Raw genomic sequence first — 23,351 nt, 5'->3', positions numbered from 1 at the left:
GAAAGTGGACGTGTATCCGCTGATGTTATTCTCAGCGATGTTTGATGTTATTCTCAGAGCCCGTGCATTATTGAACTCTGAAATTGACATCTGTTCTTCTGTTCTTCTGCCATGGTGGAAGTATGTATACTGGTGACCAGCTCAGTTGATTTGGGCTGAATCTCAGCTTAGCAGCTGATTGACCAGTCAACTGATATATATACACACACACACACACACACACACACACACACACACACACACACACACACACACACATATATATATATATATATATATACACTACCGTTCAAAAGTTTGGGATCACATTGAAATGTCCATATTTTTGAAGGAAAAGCACTGTACTGTTCAATGAAGATAACTTTAAACTAGTCTTAACTTTAAAGAAATACACTCTATACATTGCTAATGTGGTAAATGACTATTCTAGCTGCAAATGTCTGGTTTTTGGTGCAATATCTACATAGGTGTATAGAGGCCCATTTCAAGCAACTATCACTCCAGTGTTCTAATGGTACAATGTGTTTGCTCATTGGCTCAGAAGGCTAATTGATGATTAGAAAACCCTTGTGCAATCATGTTCACACATCTGAAAACAGTTTAGCTCGTTACAGAAGCTACAAAACTGACCTTCCTTTGAGCAGATTGAGTTTCTGGAGCATCACATTTGTGGGGTCAATTAAACGCTCAAAATGGCCAGAAAAAGAGAACTTTCATCTGAAACTCGACAGTCTATTCTTGTTCTTAGAAATGAAGGCTATTCCATGCGAGAAATTGCTAAGAAATTGAAGATTTCCTACACCGGTGTGTACTACTCCCTTCAGAGGACAGCACAAACAGGCTCTAACCAGAGTAGAAAAAGAAGTGGGAGGCCGCGTTGCACAACTGAGCAAGAAGATAAGTACATTAGAGTCTCTAGTTTGAGAAACAGACGCCTCACAGGTCCCCAACTGGCATCTTCATTAAATAGTACCCGCAAAACACCAGTGTCAACATCTACAGTGAAGAGGCGGCTGCGGGATTCTGGGCTTCAGGGCAGAGTGGCAAAGAAAAAGCCATATCTGAGACTGACCAATAAAAGAAAAAGATTAAGATGGGCAAAAGAACACAGACATTGGACAGAGGGAGACTGGAAAAAAGTGTTGTGGACGGATGAATCCAAGTTTGAGGTGTTTGGATCACAAAGAAGAACGTTTGTGAGACGCAGAACAAATGAAAAGATGCTGGAAGAATGCCTGACGCCATCTGTTAAGCATGGTGGAGGTAATGTGATGGTCTGGGGTTGCTTTGGTGCTGGTAAGGTGGGAGATTTGTACAGGGTAAAAGAGATTCTGAATAAGGAAGGCTATCACTCCATTTTGCAACGCCATGCCATACCCAGTGGACAGCGCTTGATTGGAGCCAATTTCATCCTACAACAGGACAATGACCCTAAACACACCTCCAAATTGTGCAAGAACTATTTAGAGCAGAAGCAGGCAGCTGGTATTCTATCGGCAATGGAGTGGCCAGCGCAGTCACCAGATCTGAACCCCATTGAGCTGTTGTGGGAGCAGCGTGACCGTATGGTACGCAAGAAGTGCCCATCCAACCAATCCAACTTGTGGGAGCTGCTTCTGGAAGCGTGGGGTGCAATTTCTCCAGATTACCTCAACAAATTAACAGCTAGAATGCCAAAGGTCTGCAATGCTGTAATTGCTGCAAATGGAGGATTCTTTGACGAAAGCAAAGTTTGATGTAAAAAAAATCTTATTTCAAATACAAATTATTTCTAACCTTGTCAATGTCTTGACTCTATTTTCTATTCATTTCACAACATATGGTGGTGAATAAGTGTGACTTTTCATGGAAAACACAAAATTGTTTGGGTGATCCCAAACTTTTGAACGGTAGTGTATATATATATATATATGCAGAGGTGGATACCCCGGCTTCAGAAACTAAAAGTCCAACCATGTATTTGTTCTAGCCATTCACTAAACAAGGTGATTTCACTCTAGCTGGCTGAAGAGTTGTGCTAATTAAATTCAGATGGTGTAGTGTATGGGTGGAACAAATACGTGGCAGGATTTTTACTTTCTGAAGCTAGGTTGTCCACCTCTGCCATAGACAAGCCTGTCCACCAAGGTTGATGACCAGCAGCTATGATGACGAACACCACAATGAATTAAATAAAAGAACCATTCAGCAAAATGTAATTTGGAAATAACACCACAATGAAATAAGTAAATAGAAAAACATTCAGAAGACTGCAACTTGGAAATCATTAGAAAAGTATAGGAGATAAAAAAAGTTCTTGTTAGTTCTTAAAAAGGTAAACATGAACTAATATAAATTCTGTAATAATTAAGTAAAATTGGATTTAGCCTTTTAGAATAATAGATTTTTTTAGATTGTCCATTTATTTTATTTATTGGCTATTTCATTGATTGTTCATGTAGTATTGATTATTTAATTTATTATTGATTATTCAGTCTACTTATTTATTTGATTTTGTCACAATTTATTTTGCATATATTTCAGTTGGGGCGGCACTGTGGCGCAGTGATTAGCACGGTCTCCTCACAGCGAGAAGGTCCTGGGTTCGAGCCCTGGGGTAGTCCAGCCTTGGGGGTCATCTCAGGTCGCCCCCTGTGTGGAGTTTGCATGTTCTCCCCATGTCTGTGTGGGTTTCCTCCGGGTGCTCTGGTTTCTTTCCACAGTTCACAGACATGTAGGTCGGGTGAATCAGCCGTACTAAATTGCGCCTACATATGTGTGTGTGTGTGTGTGTGTGTGTGCGTGCATGCGTGCATTTATGCTGGCCCTGTGTGATGGCCTGGCGGCCTGTCCAGGGTGTCTCCCCCACCTGCTGCCCAATGACTGTTGGGATAGGCTCCAGCATCCTCGCGACCCTGAGAGCAGGATAAGCAGTTCGGATAATGGATGGATTGATATTTTACTTGTGATATGAATAAAAATGAAATCAGAAAGTATACAGTGCAATTTTACAATGGGGGGAGCCTACAGAAAATTATATATATATATATATATATATATATATATATATATATATATATATATATATATATATATATATATATATATATATATAAAGGAAAATCACAGGAAAAAATACTAGGTAAAGTCATGGGGTTTCCATAAGAAGTTGTCAAAAATCATAATATTTCTCGCAAAGATTCCTGTCCTGGGCTGTTCTTTTTAAAAGCTGGTTTAGTGGATTGCTTTAAAATCACATCACAGGACTTCCTGATGCATCTGCTCCCTCTGAGATCATTGCTTTGATGGTGGTGTCACGGACACTCCTGAGGAAGACCATGGGACTGGATCCACCGGTACCAGTAGCATCCAACGCATGGCCTACACCTCTAAGTGGGCAACCACTGGCGTGGGCACACCCACCAGGCACAGTAATGTATTTAGCTACGGCACAGAGGTGGTAGGTCCGCAGTTCTCTCAGCGCTAAGACACAGGCGTTATATGCTTTGCAGAGAGCAGAGCTGGAGCAGGAGAGGATGAAATCTCGCAGAGATGGGCAGGCAGACAAAGTTTCTATCAACTGACAGTGGGCGGGGGGCATGTAATCTCTCATGCGAGTCAAGTAGGTTCCTAGGTAGGGGGAGGCAATGAAGAGAAACCAAGAAGAAATGAGACCTTGAGGAGATCAAATACGATTTCCACCTTTCCTTCTGGACAAACAATGGTCATATGAACAAATGAATTGGAGTGCTTTGCAGGTCATTGGTTACAGGCCCATAAATGTCTAATGAGGTCTAAGGTTTAGAGAAATTCAACTTTACCTGGGTCACCCTCATGCTGAATGCCCAACAATGCATCGAAGCACTGGATGGCTGAACTCTGGGCTGCACTTGCCCCTGATAAGAGAATTGGCTCTTTGCTAACACCTTCATACAACAGCCCACATGGAAGCATGGGATTATCTCGCCACCTGAAAAAAGCATGTTATGTTTTATACACACATATATGTGTGTGTGTGTGTGTGTGTGTGTGTGTGTGTGTGTGTGCGCATGTATGTATGTATGTATGTATGTACAGTGCATCCGGAAAGTATTCACACCCCTTCACTTTCCCCACATTTTGTTATGTTACAGCCTTATTCCAAAATTGATTAAATTCCTTTTTTTTCTCATCAATCTACGCACAATACCCCATAATGACAAAGTGAAAAAGGTTTTGTAGAAATTTTTGCAAATGTATTAAAAATAAAAAACTGAAATATTGCATGTACATAAGTATTCACACCCTTTGCTATGACACTCAAAATTGAGCTCAGGTTCATCCTGTTTCCACTGATCATCCTTGAGATGTTTCTACATCTTGATTGGAGTCCACCTGTAGTAAATTCAATTGATTGGACATGATTTGGAAAGGCACACACCTGTCTATATAAGATCCCACTGTTGACAGTGCATGTCAGAGCAGAAACCAAGAAGTCAAAGGAATTGTCTGTGGACCTCCGAGACAGGATTGTATCGAGGCACAGATATGGGGAAGGGTACAAAAAAATTTCTACAGCTTTGAAGGTCCCGAAGAGCACAGTGGTCTCCATCATTCGTAAATGGAAGAAGTTTGGATCCACCAGGACTCTTCCTAGAGCTGGCCACCCAGCCAAACTTGAGCAATCGGGGGAGAAGGGCCTTGGTCAGGGAGGTGACCAAGAACCCGATGGTCACTCTGACAGAGCTCCAGCGTTCCTCTGTGGAGATGGGAGAACCTTCCAGAAGGACAACCATCTCTGCAACACCCCACCAATCAGGCCTTTATGGTAGAGTGGCCAGACAGAAGCCTCTGCTCAGTAAAAGGCACATGATAGCTGGCTTGGAGTTTGCCAGAAACCACCTAAAGGACTCTCAGACCATGAGAAACAAGATTCTCTGGTCTGATGAAACCAAGATTGAACTCTTTGGCCTGAATGCCAATGTCTGATGAAAACCTGCTCCAGAGCGCTCAGGACCTCAGACTGGGGCGAAGGTTTACCTTTCAACATGACAACAACCCTAAGCACACAGCCAAGACAACAAAGGAGAGGCTTCGTGACAAGTCTGTGAATGTCCTTGAGTGGCCCAGACAGAGCCCAGACTTGAACCCCATTGAACATCTCTGGAAAGACCTGAAAATAGCTGTGCAGCGACGCTCCCCATCTAACCTTACAGAGCTCGAGGATCTGCAGAGGAGAATGGGAGAAATACCCCAAATATAGGTGTGCCAAGCTTGTAGCTTCATACCCAAGAAGACTTGAGGCTGTAATCGCTGCCAAGGGTGCCTCAACCAAGTACTGAGTAAAGGGTGTGAATACTTAGTATGTACATGCAATATTTCAGTTTTCTATTTTTAATAAATTTGCAAAAATTTCTACAAAACCTTTTTCGCTTTGTCATTATGGGGTATTGTATGTAGATTGATGAGAAAAAAAAAGGAATTTAATTCATTTTGGAATAAGGCTGTAACATAACAAAATGTAGGGAAAGTGAAGGGGTGTGAATACTTTCCGGATGCACTGTATGTATGTATACACATACATACATACATATACATACACACACACACACACACACATATATATATAAGAAACACTCAACAGTTGGCAAAGTGCTCAACAAATAAAGAGCAAATAATTCATTCCTGTTATTCAATGTTGACATTTCTGGTTTGCAAATAATAATTAGCCAGCAATTGCACACATAGATATAAGCACCTATTTTGAAATTATAAATAAATCATGCCAGTAGACAAATACCGACCCCCCCCCCCACTGGACCGTTAGTGATCACGTGTTTTTGATTTTTTTAATGTAGGCACCTCTCCCTTCGCCATTGGACGTTGTGCACATGATGTGCATGACACGGCAGTAAATGGTATGTTCTTTCTGGTGTAACTTTATTGACAGCTGATGATTGCTTATGACATGAAACAGGCTTGTACCGTCTCAAAGAATTTACTTGAATCACTGGATTATTATTTTGCTCATTTGTTGAGCACTTTCCCAACCGTTGAGTGTTTCTTCTAACAACGTTTTATATATATATATATATATATATATATATATATATATATATATATATATATATATATATAAACAGCTGATGATTGCTTATGGCATGAAACAGGCTTGTACTGTCTCATAAAGAATTTACTCGACTCACTGGATATATATATATATATATATATATATATATATATATGTGTGTGTGTGTGTGTGTGTGTGTGTGTACACACACACACACACACACACACACACACACACACACACACACACACACACACACACACACACATATGTATCATGGAAGATCAAGCTCCTCCATGGGATGTACCACTGACAGATAGAAGAAGTGGCTGATGTCGAGAAATCCTACCAGTGGCTAGAAAGAGCTGGACTGAAGGACAACACAGAGGCGCTGATCATAGCAGCACAAGAACAGACACTCAGGACCAGATCGTTTGAGGCAGGGGTCTACCACACTAGACAAGACCCAAGATGCAGGCTGTGCAAAGATGCCCCTGAGACAGTCCAGCTCTTAGTAGCAGGGTGTAAAATACTATCTGGGAAAGCATACACTGAAAGGCATAATCAAGTGGCTGGGATAGTGTACAGGAATGTCTGTACTTAATACAGACTGGATGTCCCCAAGTCCAAATGGGTGACACCACCAAAGGTGGTTGAGAATGGCAGAGCTAAAATCCTGTGGGACTTCAAGCTCCAGAATGACAAGCAGGTGCGGGCTAACCAACCAGACACTGTGGTGGTCAACAAGGAACAGAAGACAGCAGTCGCGATTGATTTAGCAATCCCGAGCAACAGCAAAATCAGGACGAAAGAGCACGAGAAGCTAGAGAAATACCAAAGGCTGTGGGAAGAACTAGATCAGATGTGGAAGGTGAAATCCACAGTAGTCCCAGTGGTAACAGGAGCACTCGGGACTGTGACCTCCAAATTGGGAGAGTGGCTCCAGCAGCAGATTCCAGGAACAAAATCTGAGGTGTCTGTCCATGAGAATGCAGTCCTAGGAACAGCTAAAATACTGCACAGAATCCTCAAACTCCCAAGCCTCTGGTAGAGGACCCGAGCTTGAGGAAGACACACACCACCCGAAAAAGGGTGAGGAGTTTTATATATATATATATATTTGATGAGTGCACGTCGCACGAAACAGGCCTGTACTGCAATACATTAAAACTTTATATATATATATATATGTTTTATTTTTTTTACATCAACATTTCATGTATTTGATGGTCCTATGCAGAAAATCTTCTTAAGTTTGTTACAATAGAATGAGATGCAATTGTTTGATCTTTGGGAATTAAACCAGCACCTTAAATAGATGTAGCACAAGGTCAGGACTGGAATACCAAAACAGAACCTCTATGGACTCTCAAGGGAGCAATGACAAATTACCTAATGAAAAAGTAGATGTTTCTTTTTTTGGCACTATTATGTGCCACTATTATGTGCTATAATTACCGGCAACCTATAAGTTTAAAAACTTAATGGTTTGAACAAACAATCCATTCTATCATCCATCAAACTCACCCTGAGACAAATATTCTCAAAGTTCCATGAAAATCAGTTGGATCCACATATTCTGAAAAGAGTAAGAATTATATGGGGCTTTGTCCTATCTTTATTCAAGGGCAAGGTCTTTCAATTTGAGAGCATGACGTATTGATTTCACATTCCGAATTTGTAATACTTTCCCTCAAAACGCTGCCCTCACAATAACGCTGCCATCACACTCAAATAGCCTCTACTTGCGTTTAGATTTGCCCTGCTTCTGCTCAAACTGTATGCTTGCACTTATATATATTGTTGCTTGCACGGATTTCCTGCGCTCCACCTTCAGCCCTTCTCCTTGCAATCAGGCTGTTGCTCTGCGCTCATGAAACCTCTGCTTTCAGATTTCTTATCTGCTGACAGATCTTTTGTGGAATAACCCTATCAGAATTCCCCAACTGATGGGATGCCAGGTGTAGTGTTAACCAATGAAATGATCCCTGCCTTGTTGCTGGCACGTTCGCTTTACTTCTTAGAGTGTCCATTATGGGCAGTTCCTCTTTGATTGGATTCATCCACTCCCACCCTCCAAGGCTTTATTAAGTGTACTTCCCTTCCTTTCTTTATGACTTTTGGAATAAAAGGACACAGTTAATATATATACCAGTGCCTGTACTACTTCCTATAATACCTACATAATATAATAGCCGTATAGCACACCAACCTCCCATCAGTGTGCTAGAGGGAAACTGACATCACCTTCATGACTTGGGAGTCTAGCAGATCGCTGGCCAACAATGCCTCTAAGAAGTAAAGCAAACACACCAGCAACAAGGCAGGGGTCATTTCATTGGTCAACACTACACCTGGCATTCTGTTGTTTGGGGAATTTTGACTGGGTCACGTCAGAAAAAATCTGAGAGCAGAGCAGACATTTCATGAGCTCACAGAAGCAGCCTGAGTGTGAAGAACAGGACTGAAGCTGGAGCACAGGAAATCTGTGCAAGCAGTAATATATCTGATTGCAAGCATACAGTTTGAGCAAAAGCAGAGCAAATCTAAACGCAAGCAGGGGCTATTTGAGTGCGAAGACAGTGTTTTGAAGGAAATAATTACAAAATCTGAATGTGAAATCAATAAGTCATGTTCTCTAGCTGAACGACCACACTCTTGAATAAAGATAGGAAGAAAGCTCCATAGTTAGATTCATGCAATTATCCAAAATTTCCCCGTCTTCATTTAAGGCCACATATGTGTATTACAGAGGTGTGAACTCAAGTCACATGACTTGGATTCGAGTCAGACTCCAGTCACAAATTTGATGACTTAGATGACAACTTTGAAAAAGACTTGCAACTGAACTTTGACTTTAATATCAATGACTCATGACTTCACTTGGACTTGAGTCTTTTGACTTGGATGACTTGATTCCCTCTTCAAGCCCAAAGAAAAAATGCTTTTAAAAAGTATGCAGCCAATCAACTTTTTGTTTCCATATTAAAGATCCACCCTGAATCAATTCGTAATAAATACACATTTTAAAATGCATTCATGATTTGCATAAATTTAACATATTAGGGGGCATCCAGGTAGTGTAGCAGTTTATTCCATTGCCTACCAACATGGGGATTGCCGGTTCGAATCCCTGTGTTACCTCCAGCTTGGTTGGTCATCCCTACAGACACAGTTGGCTGTGTCTGCGGGTGGGAAGCTGGATGTGGGTGTGTGTCCTGGTCGCTGCACTAACGCCCCCTCTGGTCAGTCGGGGTGCCTGTTGGGGGGGGGCTGGGGGGAATAGCGAGATCCTACTATGCGCTACGTCCCCCTGGCAAAACTCCACACTGTCAGATGAAAAGAAGCAGCTGGCAATTCCACATGTATCGGAGGAGGCATGTGGTAGTCTGCAGCTCTCTCCGGATCGGCAGAGGGGGTGGAGCAACAACCGGGACAGCTTGGGAAAGTGGGGTAATTGGCTGGATACAATTGGGGAGAAAAAGGGGGAAAATCAGAAATATATACACTCACTGGCCACTTTATTAGGTACACCTTGCTAGTACCGGGTTGGACCCCCTTTTGCCTTCAGAACTGCCTTAATCCTTCGTGGCATAGATTCAACAAGGTACTGGAAACATTCCTCAGAGTTTGGTCCATATTGACATGATAGCATCACGCAGTTGCTGCAGATTTGTCGGCTGCACATCCATGATGCGAATCTCCAGGTCCACCACATCCCAAAGGTGCTCTATTGGATTGAGATCTGGTGACTGTGGAGGCCATTTGAGTACAGTGAACTCATTGTCATGTTCAAGAAACCAGTCTGAGATGATTCGAGATTTATGACATGGCGCGTTATCCTGCTGGAAGTAGCCATCAGAAGATGGGAACACTGTGGTCATAAAGGGATGGACATGGTCAGCAACAATACTCAGGTAGGCTGTGGCATTGACACGATGCTCAATTGGTACTAAGGGGCCCAAAGTGTGCCAAGTAAATATCCCCCACACCATTACACCACCACCACCAGCCTGAACCGTTGATACAAGGCAGGATGGATCCATGCTTTCATGTTGTTGACGCCAAATTCTGACCCTACCATCCGAATGTCGCAGCAGAAATCGAGACTCATCAGACCAGGCAACGTTTTTCCAATCTTCTATTGTCCAATTTTGGTGAGCCTGTGCGAATTCTAGCCTCAGTTTCCTGTTCTTAGCTGACAGGAGTGGCACCTGGTGTGGTCTTCTGCTGCTGTAGCCCATCTGCCTCAAGGTTCGACGTGTTGTGCATTCAGAGATGCTCTTCTGCATACCTCGGTTGTAATGAGTGGTTATTTGAGTTACTGTTGCCTTTCTATCAGCTCGAACCAGTCTGGCCATTCTCCTCTGACCTCTGGCATCAACAAGGCATTTTCGCCCACAGAACTGCCGCTCACTGGATATTTTCTCTTTTTCGGACCATTCTCTGTAAACCCTAGAGATGGTTGTGCGTGAAAATCCCAGTAGATCAGCAGTTTCTGAAATACTCAGACCAGCCCGTCTGGCACCAACAACCATGCCACGTTCAAAGTCACTTAAATCACCTTTCTTCCCCATTCTGATGCTCGGTTTGAACTGCAGCAGATCGTCTTGACCATGTCTACATGCCTAAATGCATTGAGTTGCTGCCATGTGATTGGCTGATAAAAATTTGCGTTAACGAGCAGTTGGACAGGTGTGCCTAATAAAGTGGCCGGTGAGTGTATATATCAACTATTAATCTGTTGTTAAAAATTTAAAATGGCTTTACATTTGATGAAGAGTGCATAATGACTTGTTTAGGACTTGAAACTCAAAGTTTAGGACCTAGGACTTGACTTCGGACTTGCTTGTGACTTGGAAAACAATGACTCTGTCCCACCTATGGTATCACATATTAAGTTGGGCCAAGTTTGATTGTAACTTGCTGTGCATGAGTTTGAAGATTTCTTTCATCTTCATCAGAGATGTTGCCATCTTATGGAGACCCTTCTCTATGCTGATTAGGTCACAGATTTCCATGGCATGCATCACTTCCAGGGTTCCCTATCAAGAGTTCAGAAATGTAAACCAGTTAAGCAGAGAGAGAGAGAGGGTGGGAGGCACAGTTGAGGGTAGGATATGGAGCAAATAGATAGATAGGTACTTTTAAGACTGACAAAATCATAAAACAGGAAGCACAGCACAAGTACTTCAAGACTTGCCTTTATGCCTAAACTGGCAGCCATCTCAACTAATAATGAAACCAGAAAAAATCCTCTACAGCTCTCACCACCAGGGAAATAAAATATCAAGTCCAAGTTCCTACATTGATGAGTATATGAAGAAAGAAAAAAATCACATGAATATCAGACTATGGAAGTCAAAATGAGGGAATTGTGAATCAAAGTGTATCTAGCAGGTGTTTTCCTACTTACCCAATTTCCATATCCCTAAAATAAGCAAGGTAAATAGTGAATTAGACTGTATAATTGCACTGTATGTAAGTATATGAACAAATCATTCTTCATATATCGTACACAGCATTTATTTTTCTATGTAAATCACAAAATTTGATCCAAGCAGCAACTCTGTATTGTAATATTATAATATTGTAATACAACTGAAATGAACATCCTTATCCTTATCCTTATCCTTATCGACGAATAAGTGTTTACTTATCATTACTCACCCCTCTGGATGCTTCATTTTCCAGTTGGCCAGAACTGAGTCTGCATAGGTCAATATTGGTGGAAGGCCGAGCCTACGTGAGACCAGCCAGAAAGGCAAGGCCAGGGCTTTTGGGAGTGTCTGTCAATCAAACAGCCATAAAAGTCATCAGTCAGCTTACATTTCAGAGCACTTGGCTGACATAAGCGAAAGAAAACCTGTTCAGTTTAGCATGAAAATATATTTAATGTACCATGAGGAGCCCGTAAACATAAGCTATACCTTAGTTTTTACATTTACATATATTTTACATTTTCTCATTCACTTAATTTGTCTATCCAAAGATTGTCAGCAAATAGCATATATACTTGTAAATCAACCTGCAGGCATTGTAGAGCATTGTTAAATAGTCACATTGTACCTAACAGGCCATGTCACATCTGGTGCAGTTATTGTAGGTGATACAAGGAAATAAGTGTACTCGTGTCAAAGTAAGTGCAGTGACACAAGTAATAGGGGCATCCAAATTTATTTCTTAAAGTTTATATTTATCATTAGTTTATATACTATAGTTTTTATCCAGCCCTGTCTCACAGACAAATCATCCCTATATAATGTATTTGAAGGTCCAACATATACGAATAAAACATATCGATGAATGTGAGAACACCCGCTTAGATGTACTTTTAACCTCGAGTTACACTCAACACTGATTCTAATGCTTACCAACTGGCCTCCTAGATTCTTATCTTGACCTTAACCAAACCAAACCCATAGTTAAAGTTAAAGAATAATTCTGATTTTTTTTTTACAGCCTGGGTCTTGTTTTCATAGTTTTTGCCATCGTTCATATAAGTTATGATATTGTCTTCACCAGCTTCATTATGGAGCTCTTGGACACAGGACCACCACTGGAAACAGCCTAATAATGGTATCTAATGGGGCACTGGAACATGCGCATCAAACATATTTCAACAAGTCCAATTTAACCCAATTATTGCTGCTTCCGGTGTGGGAAGATGGTGGCGTGAATTCACGTTCGCAGCGGCCTCACTCAGTACCAGTGTGGGAAAATGGTGGTGCGAACTTACGTTTGTGGCGGCCTCACCCAGTGTTGTTGTTTTGTTTTTCTAACCCCCAAAATTTCCAGCATTATTAAAAATGGTCCTGAGCTACTTTCAGGTTAAAATGTCTCTATCCATGCTCAGTAATCCAGGTAAGGAAATCAAAGATGATTATGAGATCGGTTTATTCTTGGTACATGACATTTGGGTGTTTTTTTTTCTCGTGCTCTCGTGTTTTTGATGTTTTTTCTTTTCTTTTTCTCTTATTGTTCACAGAAATTGTGTTTGTATTGTGCAGCACAACTTGCACTGAATTTGAACTATACAGTACAGTGGGAATTGAGTTTGAAATGTGTAGTAGCTGAATTAAGTTAAGAGTGGGTGAGAAGGGGTAGAAAAAAAATAAGTGTGCACTTCCTCCTATTCTTTTTCGAACACGTAACAAATCTGATGCATACGAAGATTTGTTCGCTGAGTTTGATCTGTGCATTTGTTGATCACTTCGGATTATTGGCAATGGCTTATTTGTATGTTATATCCTGCTTATTTACATGTTCCTGAAGAGGCTGAGGAGTGCCCGTCTACCCTCCAAAATTCTCACCAACTTCTACCACTGCACCGTAGAGAGCATCCTGACCATCTGCATCTCAGTGTGGTACGGAAACTGCACCTCAGTATGTCTGTATGTTCTCATTCATCCAGGTCATGGTTATCCAAAGGAGTTGAATCAAGTGCAACTGGACTTGGTATATATCCGTGAAGACGTTTCCCTCTCATCCAAGAGGCTTCCTCAGTTCGTGCCTTCCTGACTAGGCCAAGCTAGTCTGACTGGCTGGTGATGAGACTCCGTATTTATCCTCTAGGAGTCGTTGTCAGAGCTATAGATATGCGTGGCTCTCCTGTGCTCCGATGTCCGGCCGCGCCCGTCGCCATCGGAGCTATTGATTTGCATTTGTTTAGCCGCAACAGTTGTTGGGGGTGTTGATTTCGACTTCATTGTTCAGTGGTCATGAGAGTCGTTGGAGCCGTTAGTGAGCGACTGTTGTTCTTGGAGGCTAGGCTTCTTGAGTCTCCTGGGTAGAGATGAAAGGACGGCATTGTAAGTGGGAGATAGGTGGTGTCGCAGACCTCCTCCTCTGTTGAGGGATGGTTTTTCCAGTTTTGCATAGATGGCTTGAAAGAGGGGTGAGGGAAGCCATTTATGCAATCAATGTATATAATGGGAATAGCAGATACGTTGATTACATTTTTTTTTTTTGTCTGTGAGACAGGGATGTTTTTATCTATTGTTTACTCTTGGAGGTGTCCCATTGTAACCATTTTCTTGAACCATATAATCATTCCTGTTTGCATTGTGCTGAAATAAAGTAGGTTCTGCAGGCTTTACCTCAGCAGGTGCCTGTTGTCCCTCCTGCCAGACATAGCCCATAGTAATGAATCCCAGTGCCAGGTGAGCCAACATTAGCTCCCGATGGCTACTCAGAAGATGGGGGCTCAATACAGGCATCTGAGTCAGGTAAAATTGAAGTTAAATTTTTTTGCTCCCTTTCTTTTAATATTTCAACTTTTTGGCAATGACATCTTAAGTTTCCATAAATTATATACATACATACTACATGGCAGCGAGTTCCTTCTTAGAATAGCATTGAATGTCTGCATGTGGGGGATTTTTCTCTTACTTACGTCATGTACCTGATCACGTAGTTGATGTGACTCAATCAGAGGGGAGAGGTTCTTTGCTAAATCCATCCATGCTCGATAGTATTCTGGGAGATCAGTCTAGAATATAAGAATAAAGGGCTGTCCACACTAAAAACGATAACTATAATGAGAACGATAAAATGAATATTGATGACTGTTTACTGCTATGCATTGCACAGAGAAAGAAAAAGAAAATCAGAAGGGTATAGGTTCATGAAATTCATAAAAGATTAGAGGAGTTAGGAGAATCCAACACTGTTATGAGAGTTGTCGTCTTTTAAAGGCAAATTTTATTCATACATTTGTGTAAATTAACATCAATTTGATGGTATCCTGGTGATCGTCAAAGAGGACATCAGTAAGGACAAAACAACATTCAGAGACCCCATTGATAGCATCTTTGTAAACACTTTTTTTGTCAAATGGGTGTATTTGTCATCAATGTCATCTGCCATGTTGAATGTGACACTGTGTAAATTCAGATGGACTTGGTTGGCTGTCTGTGTTTCTGTTGTTCATCAAATCGCTTTGAAAGAAAGGGAACCCAATGATATCATTCACCACTGTCATTGTCGTTATAGTTGTGGAGTGGACTGCGCCCTCCACTTGAGTTAGAATGATTTTTAAAACAATATATTCATAGTTATCATTATAGTCATCGTTCTTGGTGTGTACAACCCTTAAGAAAGGGCTGGGGTAGCACGGTGGCCCAGTGGTTCATGCTGTTGCCTCACAGCAAGAAGGTCCTGGATTCAAACTCCGGGCCATCCCAGGTCCTTTCTGTGTGGAGTTTGCATGTTCTCCCTGTGTCTGCGTGGGTTTCCCACTGCCCACTGCTCATATACAATAGGATGGGATGAATGTAGAGAACAAATTCGTTGTAAGAACACAATGACAAAATAAAGTGGCTTTAAAAAAATAATAGAAAGATGAGTTGTTCATTAGACTCAATCTTGACTGCTCTGGAATACAACTTTTCATAAGGAATAAGTAAGTGAGCGAGAGAGCAAACATCTGTTAATATAATCCCACATGGAAAATAACTACTTGAACTTAAACCTCTTTACAAATGAATCGACCTCGATTTGATGTTAAAATTTTATTTTTCAATAATTTCCTATTACTTAAATCTATAGCAAAAACATTTAGTTTACTGGGCATGAAAATTTGTGAGTTTTTGAGAGTGGGATAGGTCAGTGATTGCTGCTAAGGAAACAGTTGTAAAGTGATAAAAGTTATAAACAAACAAATCTTAACATACAGACAAATGTCCTTGTGGATAATTTCTACCTCTGGCATATTCGAAACAGCAGTGAAAGAATATCCAAATCATTGGAGTCAGGTGGAACAGTATGGTGCACACCATTTTACACCTCAAGGACTTTTTTGAAGGAATTTCTGGATGCATGAAGTACCCCTCACCTCAAAAATGTTTTATGTTTGTCCCCTAAAATATCTGGCCTTGACTATACTGACTTGTATCCGCTCAGAGTTTATCACTAGAGTGGCGTTTTCACATGCCTCTACTGGAGGAGGCGCTGTCTGTGCACTTCCCTAAAAATTCAAATGTACCCCAGGCAAACTAGATTTGGTATGTCACAAATTCGAAAACCAATCGCTATCTAATATGCAAATGCAGGGTGGGCAAAGAGTTTGAATTTTATTTTTTGAATTTAGACAGCCAGTTCCCAGGCAATCTTGATTGGGTATCAAAAGATAAACAGATATTTCACATGATATAACAATCTCAGACAGACGGAATACATCTTTCGGCAAACTCTGATAAGACCTTTGGTCTATAATTACATAATAACAATGTAACAATGTGAACACACTGTAACATCGTAGCAGATATTATGTATGTTTCACAATGACTGCTGTGTCAGCCACTGCCTGTTTCAAGCTAACAAACAACATAAACAAAAGATGCTAACTACACTTACCATTGTGATAAGTCTGCTAGTCCCTGATTTTGGTGCACAACAGAGTCTGAGTCTGGGTCTGACTAAGACTCAAACATGTATGGTTGAATCTCTCCGATGTTTGCTCTAACGATAGCCATCTTGACGTGCACCGTTCTTTCACCGGTCAACCTAGAGCAAGCATTGGTGGTGGGTGGGGCACGAGGCCTGTTATATTTGCATAGTCATTAAACCTGAATTTCACAATGAGGGAGTAAGAGTAGATTTATTTTCAGCCCCTTTTCAGGGTTTTATTTTTACCTTTTATGTGGGAAAACCATATTAAACAATATATTAATCATCTCAGGGTATTTTTAAACTTTAAAAGGTGGTACTTTAAAAATATTTTTCAACCATATTAAACCAAATCAGAGTACTATTGGCTACCCATATCTTCTTCTTTCGGCTTGTTCCGTTTCTCAGAGGCCGCCGTAGTGGATTTTATAGTTTCCATCGGCATTCTGTGAGGGCACAGCACCAATGGCAGCCATTGTTAACCCGGGCCTTGATCGATCCGGTATGGCGCCTCAACCGATCTGGTATGGTCTTGTCAATCCGCATACTGATTTGGCAAAATTCTACGATGGATGGCCTTCCTGACACAACCACTAACCCTATGGATGGGGGCACAGGTGAAGCTCTGGATGCAATCCCAGTATTTATGGACTTGCACCATGCCTGTTGCTACAAGAGGTATTTGGCTACCCAAATACCTCTGATTTTTCTAAACTGTTAACTAGGCTAATGTGAAGCCACCTGTCAAAAATGTGGGTCTGATATTCATGATTCAAAAAAAAGGACTGGTTGTTAAAATCCCTAGTGTTTGCACTGCAACAGATTCAGTGGAGATCAAACTGGAGATGTCTGCCAAGGTGACATTGCCACCACCAGGACACATCATCAGTTGTGTACCTCAGCATCACAGGGTGTTTCGGCCTTTTATCACAAGACACCCTCCGCTGAGGCAGGCCCACCACAGGTTGATCGGTCCTGGGTGTGTGACCTGTGGTTAGCTGTTCACCCTGGCAGCCCAGACGGCGTCTCTCCTTTTGAGCCAGATCCAGTGGCTAGTCCTCTCAGCAGTGTTGGCTAGCTCTTTGATCACTCTCCTGTGGGCCTGCCCCCTGACTCCTAGTTCCCTCAGGAGTTTTGCTGTGGAGCTGGCAACAAAGCCCCTACAACCCACCTCCACAGGGCGCACCTTCACCTTCCAGCCTCTGTCCTCTGCTTCGGCTGCTAGGTTGGCGTACCGCAGCTTCTTACGCTCGTACGCTTCATCGGCTGCATCCTCCCAGGGGACTGTGAGCTCAATGATGTAAGCGAGCTGGTAAGCGTTGGACCAGAGGACGAGGTCTGGTCTCAAGGTGGTTGTTGCGATCTCTGTCGGGAAGATGAGCTTCTGGCCTAAGTCCACTCGCATTTCCCAATCCCTGGCTGAGTTTAGTGAGCCTAAGTTGGGAAGTGAAGGGTTGGCCTTCAGTTTATCCCCCTCTCGAATGAAAGCTGGGAAACGCCGGGGCCCTTCCTGGTTGTTGAAGGGTTGGGCATTGATGGAAACCCTCTTGCAATCGAGTTCAGCTGCCAAGCACCTGAGCACCTGATTGTGTCGCCAGGTGTATCTGCCTTGGGTAAGGCTGGTCTTGCAGCCAACCAAGATATGCTTGAGGGTTGCTGGGGCTGTACACAGGGAGCAAGATGGATTCTCTCCAAACCAGAGATTTAAATTTATGGGAGAGGGCAGGACATCATATGTGGCCTTGATGATGAAACTCAGCCTGTTTGATTCCATGCTCCAGAGCTCACTCCATGTGAGTTTCCTCTTTTCAACACCCTCCCACCTCATCCAGCGACCCTGTTTGGCTTGTGCTACGGCTTTAGCAGATCTGGCTGCTTCTTCCTGTCGGCGGACCTCCTCAACCACCATAGTTCGCCGTACGGTAGTAGTCGCCTTTTGCCAGGTAGGTGTTTTTATTCCCAGGCCAAGGCCGCCTCTGCCTTGTTGAACATGGCCTACTACGTCTCGGTGGCGGAGGGCAGATTTCGCCTCCAGTACAGCTGAAGCCGGGGTCCATTTCTTCCCTGTTGCTAGGGTTGGAGCAACTCCTCTCACTATTGGGTCTCGGGATTCTGTGAGGGACATGTCCAGCCTCACTTTGGCACATTTGAATTCCTCAACCAGGCTGGAAATTGGCAGTGCGAGGGCTCCATTGCCGTAGAGTCCAACACTGCTGAGGCACCTTGGCAGTCCAAGCCACTTCCTCACCTGCGAGTTCACTAGCCTCTCCAAGCGATTGGCATGAGATAGTGAGACTTCGTACATAGTTATTGGCCACATGAGTCGGGGTAGCAGCCCAAACCGAAAGCACCAAAGCTTCAGCTTCCCGGGCAGTGCCGTGTTGTTGATTTGCCTGAGGCCACTGATTGTATCCTGGTGAAGTTGCTCCAGTTGCTGGGTGTCTTTGAGGTCTGCATTGTACCACCGTCCGAGGCTCTTGATGGGCTTCTCCCGGACCGTGGGGATTGGTTGATCACTAATGCAGAACCGTTCATCTACTAGTTGGCCTTTGACAATGGAGATGCTGCGAGATTTGCTTGGTTTAAACTCCATTCGTGCCCACTTGATGTTCTCCTGGAGTTTCTGCAGCAGGCGCCTGGTGCATGGTTTTGTTGTTGCTATGGTGGTCAAGTCATCCATGTACGCCCGGATTGGTGGAAGACGCAGGCCATTCCTGGACCTTTCGCCTCCCACCACCCATCGAGATGCACGGATGACGAGCTCCATTGCCATGATGAATGCCAGGGGGGAAATAGTGCAGCCCGCCATAATGCCTATTTCCAGATGTTGCCAAGTGGTGGTGGTGTTCCCGTGTTGTGACACAAAACTGGAGATCCTGAAAATAGGTCTTGACCAACTCTGTGATATTTTTGGGGACATGGAAAAAATCAAACGCCGTCCACAGGATCTTGTGAGGAACTGATCCAAAAGCGTTGGCAAGGTCTAAGAAAACCACGTGCAGGTCTCTCCGTTCTTTCTTGGCAGCTTGTATCTGGTGCCAGATGATATTAGCATGCTCCAGACATCCTGAGAAGCCATGGATCCCGGCTTTCTGCACTGATGTATCAACAAAGTTGTTTCTTTGCAGGAATGTGGAGAGCCTTTGGGCAATCACACTAAAAAATATCTTTCCCTCTACATTAAGAAGGCTGATCTGGCGAAACTGGCTGATGCAGGAAGAGTTCTTTTCCTTGGGGATCAGAATGCCTCCTGCTCTTCACCATGCCCTGGGTATGACTCTTTTCTGCCATGCCACTTACATCAGCTTCCAGAGGTATTTCAGAACTCCAGGAGTGTTCTTATAGAGTCTATACTGGATACCATTGGGCCCAGGAGCTGACATCGATCTTGCCTGCTTTACCGTCCTCTCCACCTCGCTCCATGTGGGGGGTCTTGTGTCCATATGGTGGTCAGGTGGGTGAATTGGTGGCATGTCATCCGGGATGGTGACTGGCTCATGTCTCCGGACATCAGAGTAGGTCTTCTTTAGGTGCTCTTCCAGATCTCGTATGGGGACTCTAAGGCTCCCATTTTTCTTGCTGTCGAAAAGGCTCTTGACAAAGCTGTAAGGGTTGCTGTAGAAACGAGTCCTAGCCCGTTCTTTCCGCTTATGCTGTCGTCTGAGGTGTTCTGCTCTTCGCAGCTTTGTCAAATGCTGCTTTATTTCAGCTTGCAGTGCGTCAAGCCCAACCCTCTCTCCCTCTGTGGCCTTCCTCCACTGCTTCCTCAGTTGTCTTCTCTCCTTCACCAACCTGTCAATTTCCCGCTGTCTCCTGGATTTGAGCTGAGTTGAAGGGTCTTTCTGCCTACTGGGTATCTTCTCCTTCACTCCAAATCTCTCTACGCCATAGCTGTAAATGATGGCTCCCATGTTCTCCAGTTTTCTTTCAACTGTTCCCTTTTGACCCTCTAGTAAGAGGACAAGGTCAGAGTTGATGGTCACCCACTCGATCTTCTGGCTGGACTTGGGCCACAGGATTTGAGGTTTTCTTCCTTCCATCTTCCTCTCTGCTGCTGGCTGTGGCTGGCCGGGCTCCAGACCGGAGTCCACTGGAGGGTCTATGCAACATTGAGCTTCGTCTGGGGTGCTGATACCCTGAGGACTGTGGGAGTTCTCCTGCCTCCGGGCTTCACTCGACTGATTTGGCCTACTTCTTAAGAAGTATTGGTCAATGCGAGGCCCCTTGCCGAGTCATATTAGTAGCAGTAGTAGTCATAAGACACAAGCTAAGATGTACAGGTGAACAAAGTGGTACAGTCTTATTCCTTCGTATAACAACCTCCAAAATCAAATATTTTTATTTTTGGTTAGTCATCTGGAGGAGGTCATTCTTTTGTCTTTTTTTCAACTTTTATCACCCAATTTTTAACTGTTGTATCTATCTTTACTCTGGTATCAATTCAAAGTTATGCTGTATTTGCCTGGTTTGTTCTAAATCCTGCAGCTGAGATTTTAACTTTTTACAAATAGTGTTAATTCAATCACTCCAGCTCTTTTATCTTTTCAATGGCTACATGATAGGCTATTTTTCAGAGCTTTTATTCCCTTGTGAGCCACTGCACTGCCCCAGATCCTGACACAGAGTCCTTTTGTCCTGAAGTCCCAACTGAAGAATAAATGTAAATTGACTTTTGTCTTTATGGCCTCATAGTTGTGAAATAACCTGAGGGGCTTATGTTAGCAGTCAGTCTAATATTTTTAATCACCTCCAAAAATTTATTCTTTTTGAAATTCTAGTTTTACTTCATTTTCTTTTTTTTCCCAGTATGTTCTTTGTTTTCATTTGAGTCCTAACGTACTTATTTAACCATGATTTTAAGTGTTTTTTGCAAATTATTTTATATCCAACAATTCAATTTTTATATCCAACAAATCATGGTATAAATATATTGTATGTACATAATTCACTTAGTGGCCTTTTATTATAACAGAGTCCATTCTTGGTATTGAAAGTGTCATCTAGTCCCTCATTGATCCACTGTAGCTAGAGTCTCATGAATGGGTCAGTCGAGACCAGAAGAGATGATTTCCCATGAACAAAAAAAAAAAACTCACAAACTCTGTCCACACTGAAGCAAATGGGGTCGATCATTATTTAAACAACTCTATACTCAAAAACAAACACAGTTATCAGTTTCAACCAAGCGGAAGCATTTGTGCCTTTGACGAAATACTTCAGTGAGTAGAACTAGCTCATTAGAACAAATGAAATTGTGCCTTTGGCAAATAGACTTAAAAGCAGAGAAACCAAGAAAAGTTGGTTTAATGATCATTTAACGTTTGAACACACGAGGTTACACAGTTGTCCACTGCCTGTCATGAGATAGCCTTAATGCTGAGAAAACTGTTTTGTTGTTGCTATTGTTGTTGTTGTTTTTGGGGGGGAGGGGTCAAAAGAGATAACGGATGTTTTTCCTTCTATGAGAGTAAACTTACCAATGGCTCTTCTAGGAGGAATCCCAGCTCCTCAGAAATATGAAATGCATCTAGGTCTGCTTGTAGTCTTGCTCTGCTGTTGGTCTCCATCTCTGCTCCTGTAGCCGAAAGCATCAGTATGTTTATGAGAAAGAGATTGCAATGCTTGTCTGCCAGAGAACAATCACTTGTGGAACTTCACTTGGAGTTCTGTCTTGTCTTTACCATCTCTATCACATCCCTATTTATTGTACTCTCACAGCACCAAAGAGCCAATCAGAATTCAGAGTGCCATGGTGCACAAAAGAGACATTTACACTACCACGTACTATTTTTTTTTTGTTTTTTGTTTTTTTGCTAATTAGTGGTTAAACAAAGGCAGACCTAAACAGGTTTGCCAGTACTTAATGTTGTGAATCCATATTATGACATATAATTATTTTTCCATTGTGATGATAGTTAATTTTATTGTGAAATGACTTTTTGGGAAACACCGACAGATTCATTGATTATTTTGGGTTCCAACTGATCCAAAAGCACTGCATGTGATGCATTGATTATGTATAATTGCTGACGTTGTCATTGAAAATAAGAGATACATTTCAATCCCTTATATGATTAACAAAATCTTTCTGTATGACAGTTTCAAACAATTGCCTATGCTCCTCATCTCACACTTATGCAAAAGTCCTAATGCGAGATTATTGATTATGCTCCAGAACTTTTTTTTCTTCTTTTTTTCTTTGTGAAGGACATCAGTTTAATGAATTGTGGAATGTTTTACAGACATGCATCGGGACAGCACAACTAGGTGGGCATTAATCAGATCGACAGCCTGTGGTGATTTGTACAAACTTAGATATTTGCCTTATATTCATTTATTAATCATTATCAGGGCTGGAAAATCTGAAAAAGAGGATGGTGATTGGGGTTGAGGAATTAGTTTCCTGGATTTACCTGGAGCTACCTCTTTAAAAGCCCAACCCAGGTACCTTTAATTATTGATAAACACCCTTACCTCTCAATAACTAATGATGGAGTGCGTTCAGAATTCAGTTTCTAGTGACATATTTCTGCCCATAGACTTGCTGCATTGCTTTTGCTGCAACCATGAATAGCTTTTAAAGGGGGACACATCAATTCTATGCAACCAAATAGAGGAGTAGCAAAATTCCTCACATACTATCAAAATGAGGGTAGAACACTGAAAACAGTGGCGTTTTATTAACCTTTTAATTTTTTACATTTAAGTTGTAATTGATTCCAACCAGGTTGGTACATACTAAAATATGTGTTTTGATGGTAAATAGATGAGGAAGAGCACAGGAGGGAAAAAAAGGGGGATGAGGGGGTCCAAAAACTTGTGCTCATGTGATTATTTTACATATCAGTATAAGACAAGATAAGTTAACAGGGATAAATCTTTCAATATGTCTGATGTGTCCAGAAGTAATCCCAAGCTGGCAAAGAGTATACCT

The 23,351-nt window shown here is 42.3% G+C and overlaps 1 protein-coding gene across 1 annotated transcript; it reads right to left on the bottom strand.

Moving 5' to 3' along the window:
* Positions 1–3,232: 3,232 nt before the first annotated feature.
* Positions 3,233–21,984, bottom strand: LOC130122482 (indoleamine 2,3-dioxygenase 2-like). Its single transcript, XM_056291414.1, has 10 exons — positions 21,895–21,984; positions 14,424–14,519; positions 14,128–14,247; positions 11,699–11,817; positions 11,445–11,459; positions 11,232–11,331; positions 10,956–11,073; positions 7,556–7,607; positions 3,801–3,949; positions 3,233–3,609 (listed from the first exon to the last, which is right to left on the bottom strand). The coding sequence occupies exons 1-10, from the start codon at positions 21,982–21,984 to the stop codon at positions 3,233–3,235; spliced, it is 1,236 nt and encodes a 411-aa protein (XP_056147389.1).
* Positions 21,985–23,351: the final 1,367 nt, after the last annotated feature.

Source organism: Lampris incognitus, chromosome 13, assembly GCF_029633865.1.
Source record: "Lampris incognitus isolate fLamInc1 chromosome 13, fLamInc1.hap2, whole genome shotgun sequence".
In the NCBI taxonomy this organism is placed as follows: domain Eukaryota; kingdom Metazoa; phylum Chordata; class Actinopteri; order Lampriformes; family Lampridae; genus Lampris; species Lampris incognitus.
This window is presented reverse-complemented; position numbering and strand designations above follow the sequence as displayed.

What these genes read in the sequence shown, in the direction of transcription:
- LOC130122482 (XM_056291414.1), bottom strand. Translation starts at nt 21,984, where the DNA reads ATGGAGACCAACAGCAGAGCAAGACTACAAGCAGACCTAGATGCATTT. An exon ending in TCCTCCTAGAAGAGCCATTG is followed by an intron (nt 14,520 to 21,894) that starts GTAAGTTTACTC and finishes CTTATATTCTAG; the next exon opens with ACTGATCTCCCAGAATACTA. An exon ending in AATCTTCAAACTCATGCACA is followed by an intron (nt 7,608 to 10,955) that starts GCAAGTTACAAT and finishes TACTCTTTTCAG; the next exon opens with AATATGTGGATCCAACTGAT.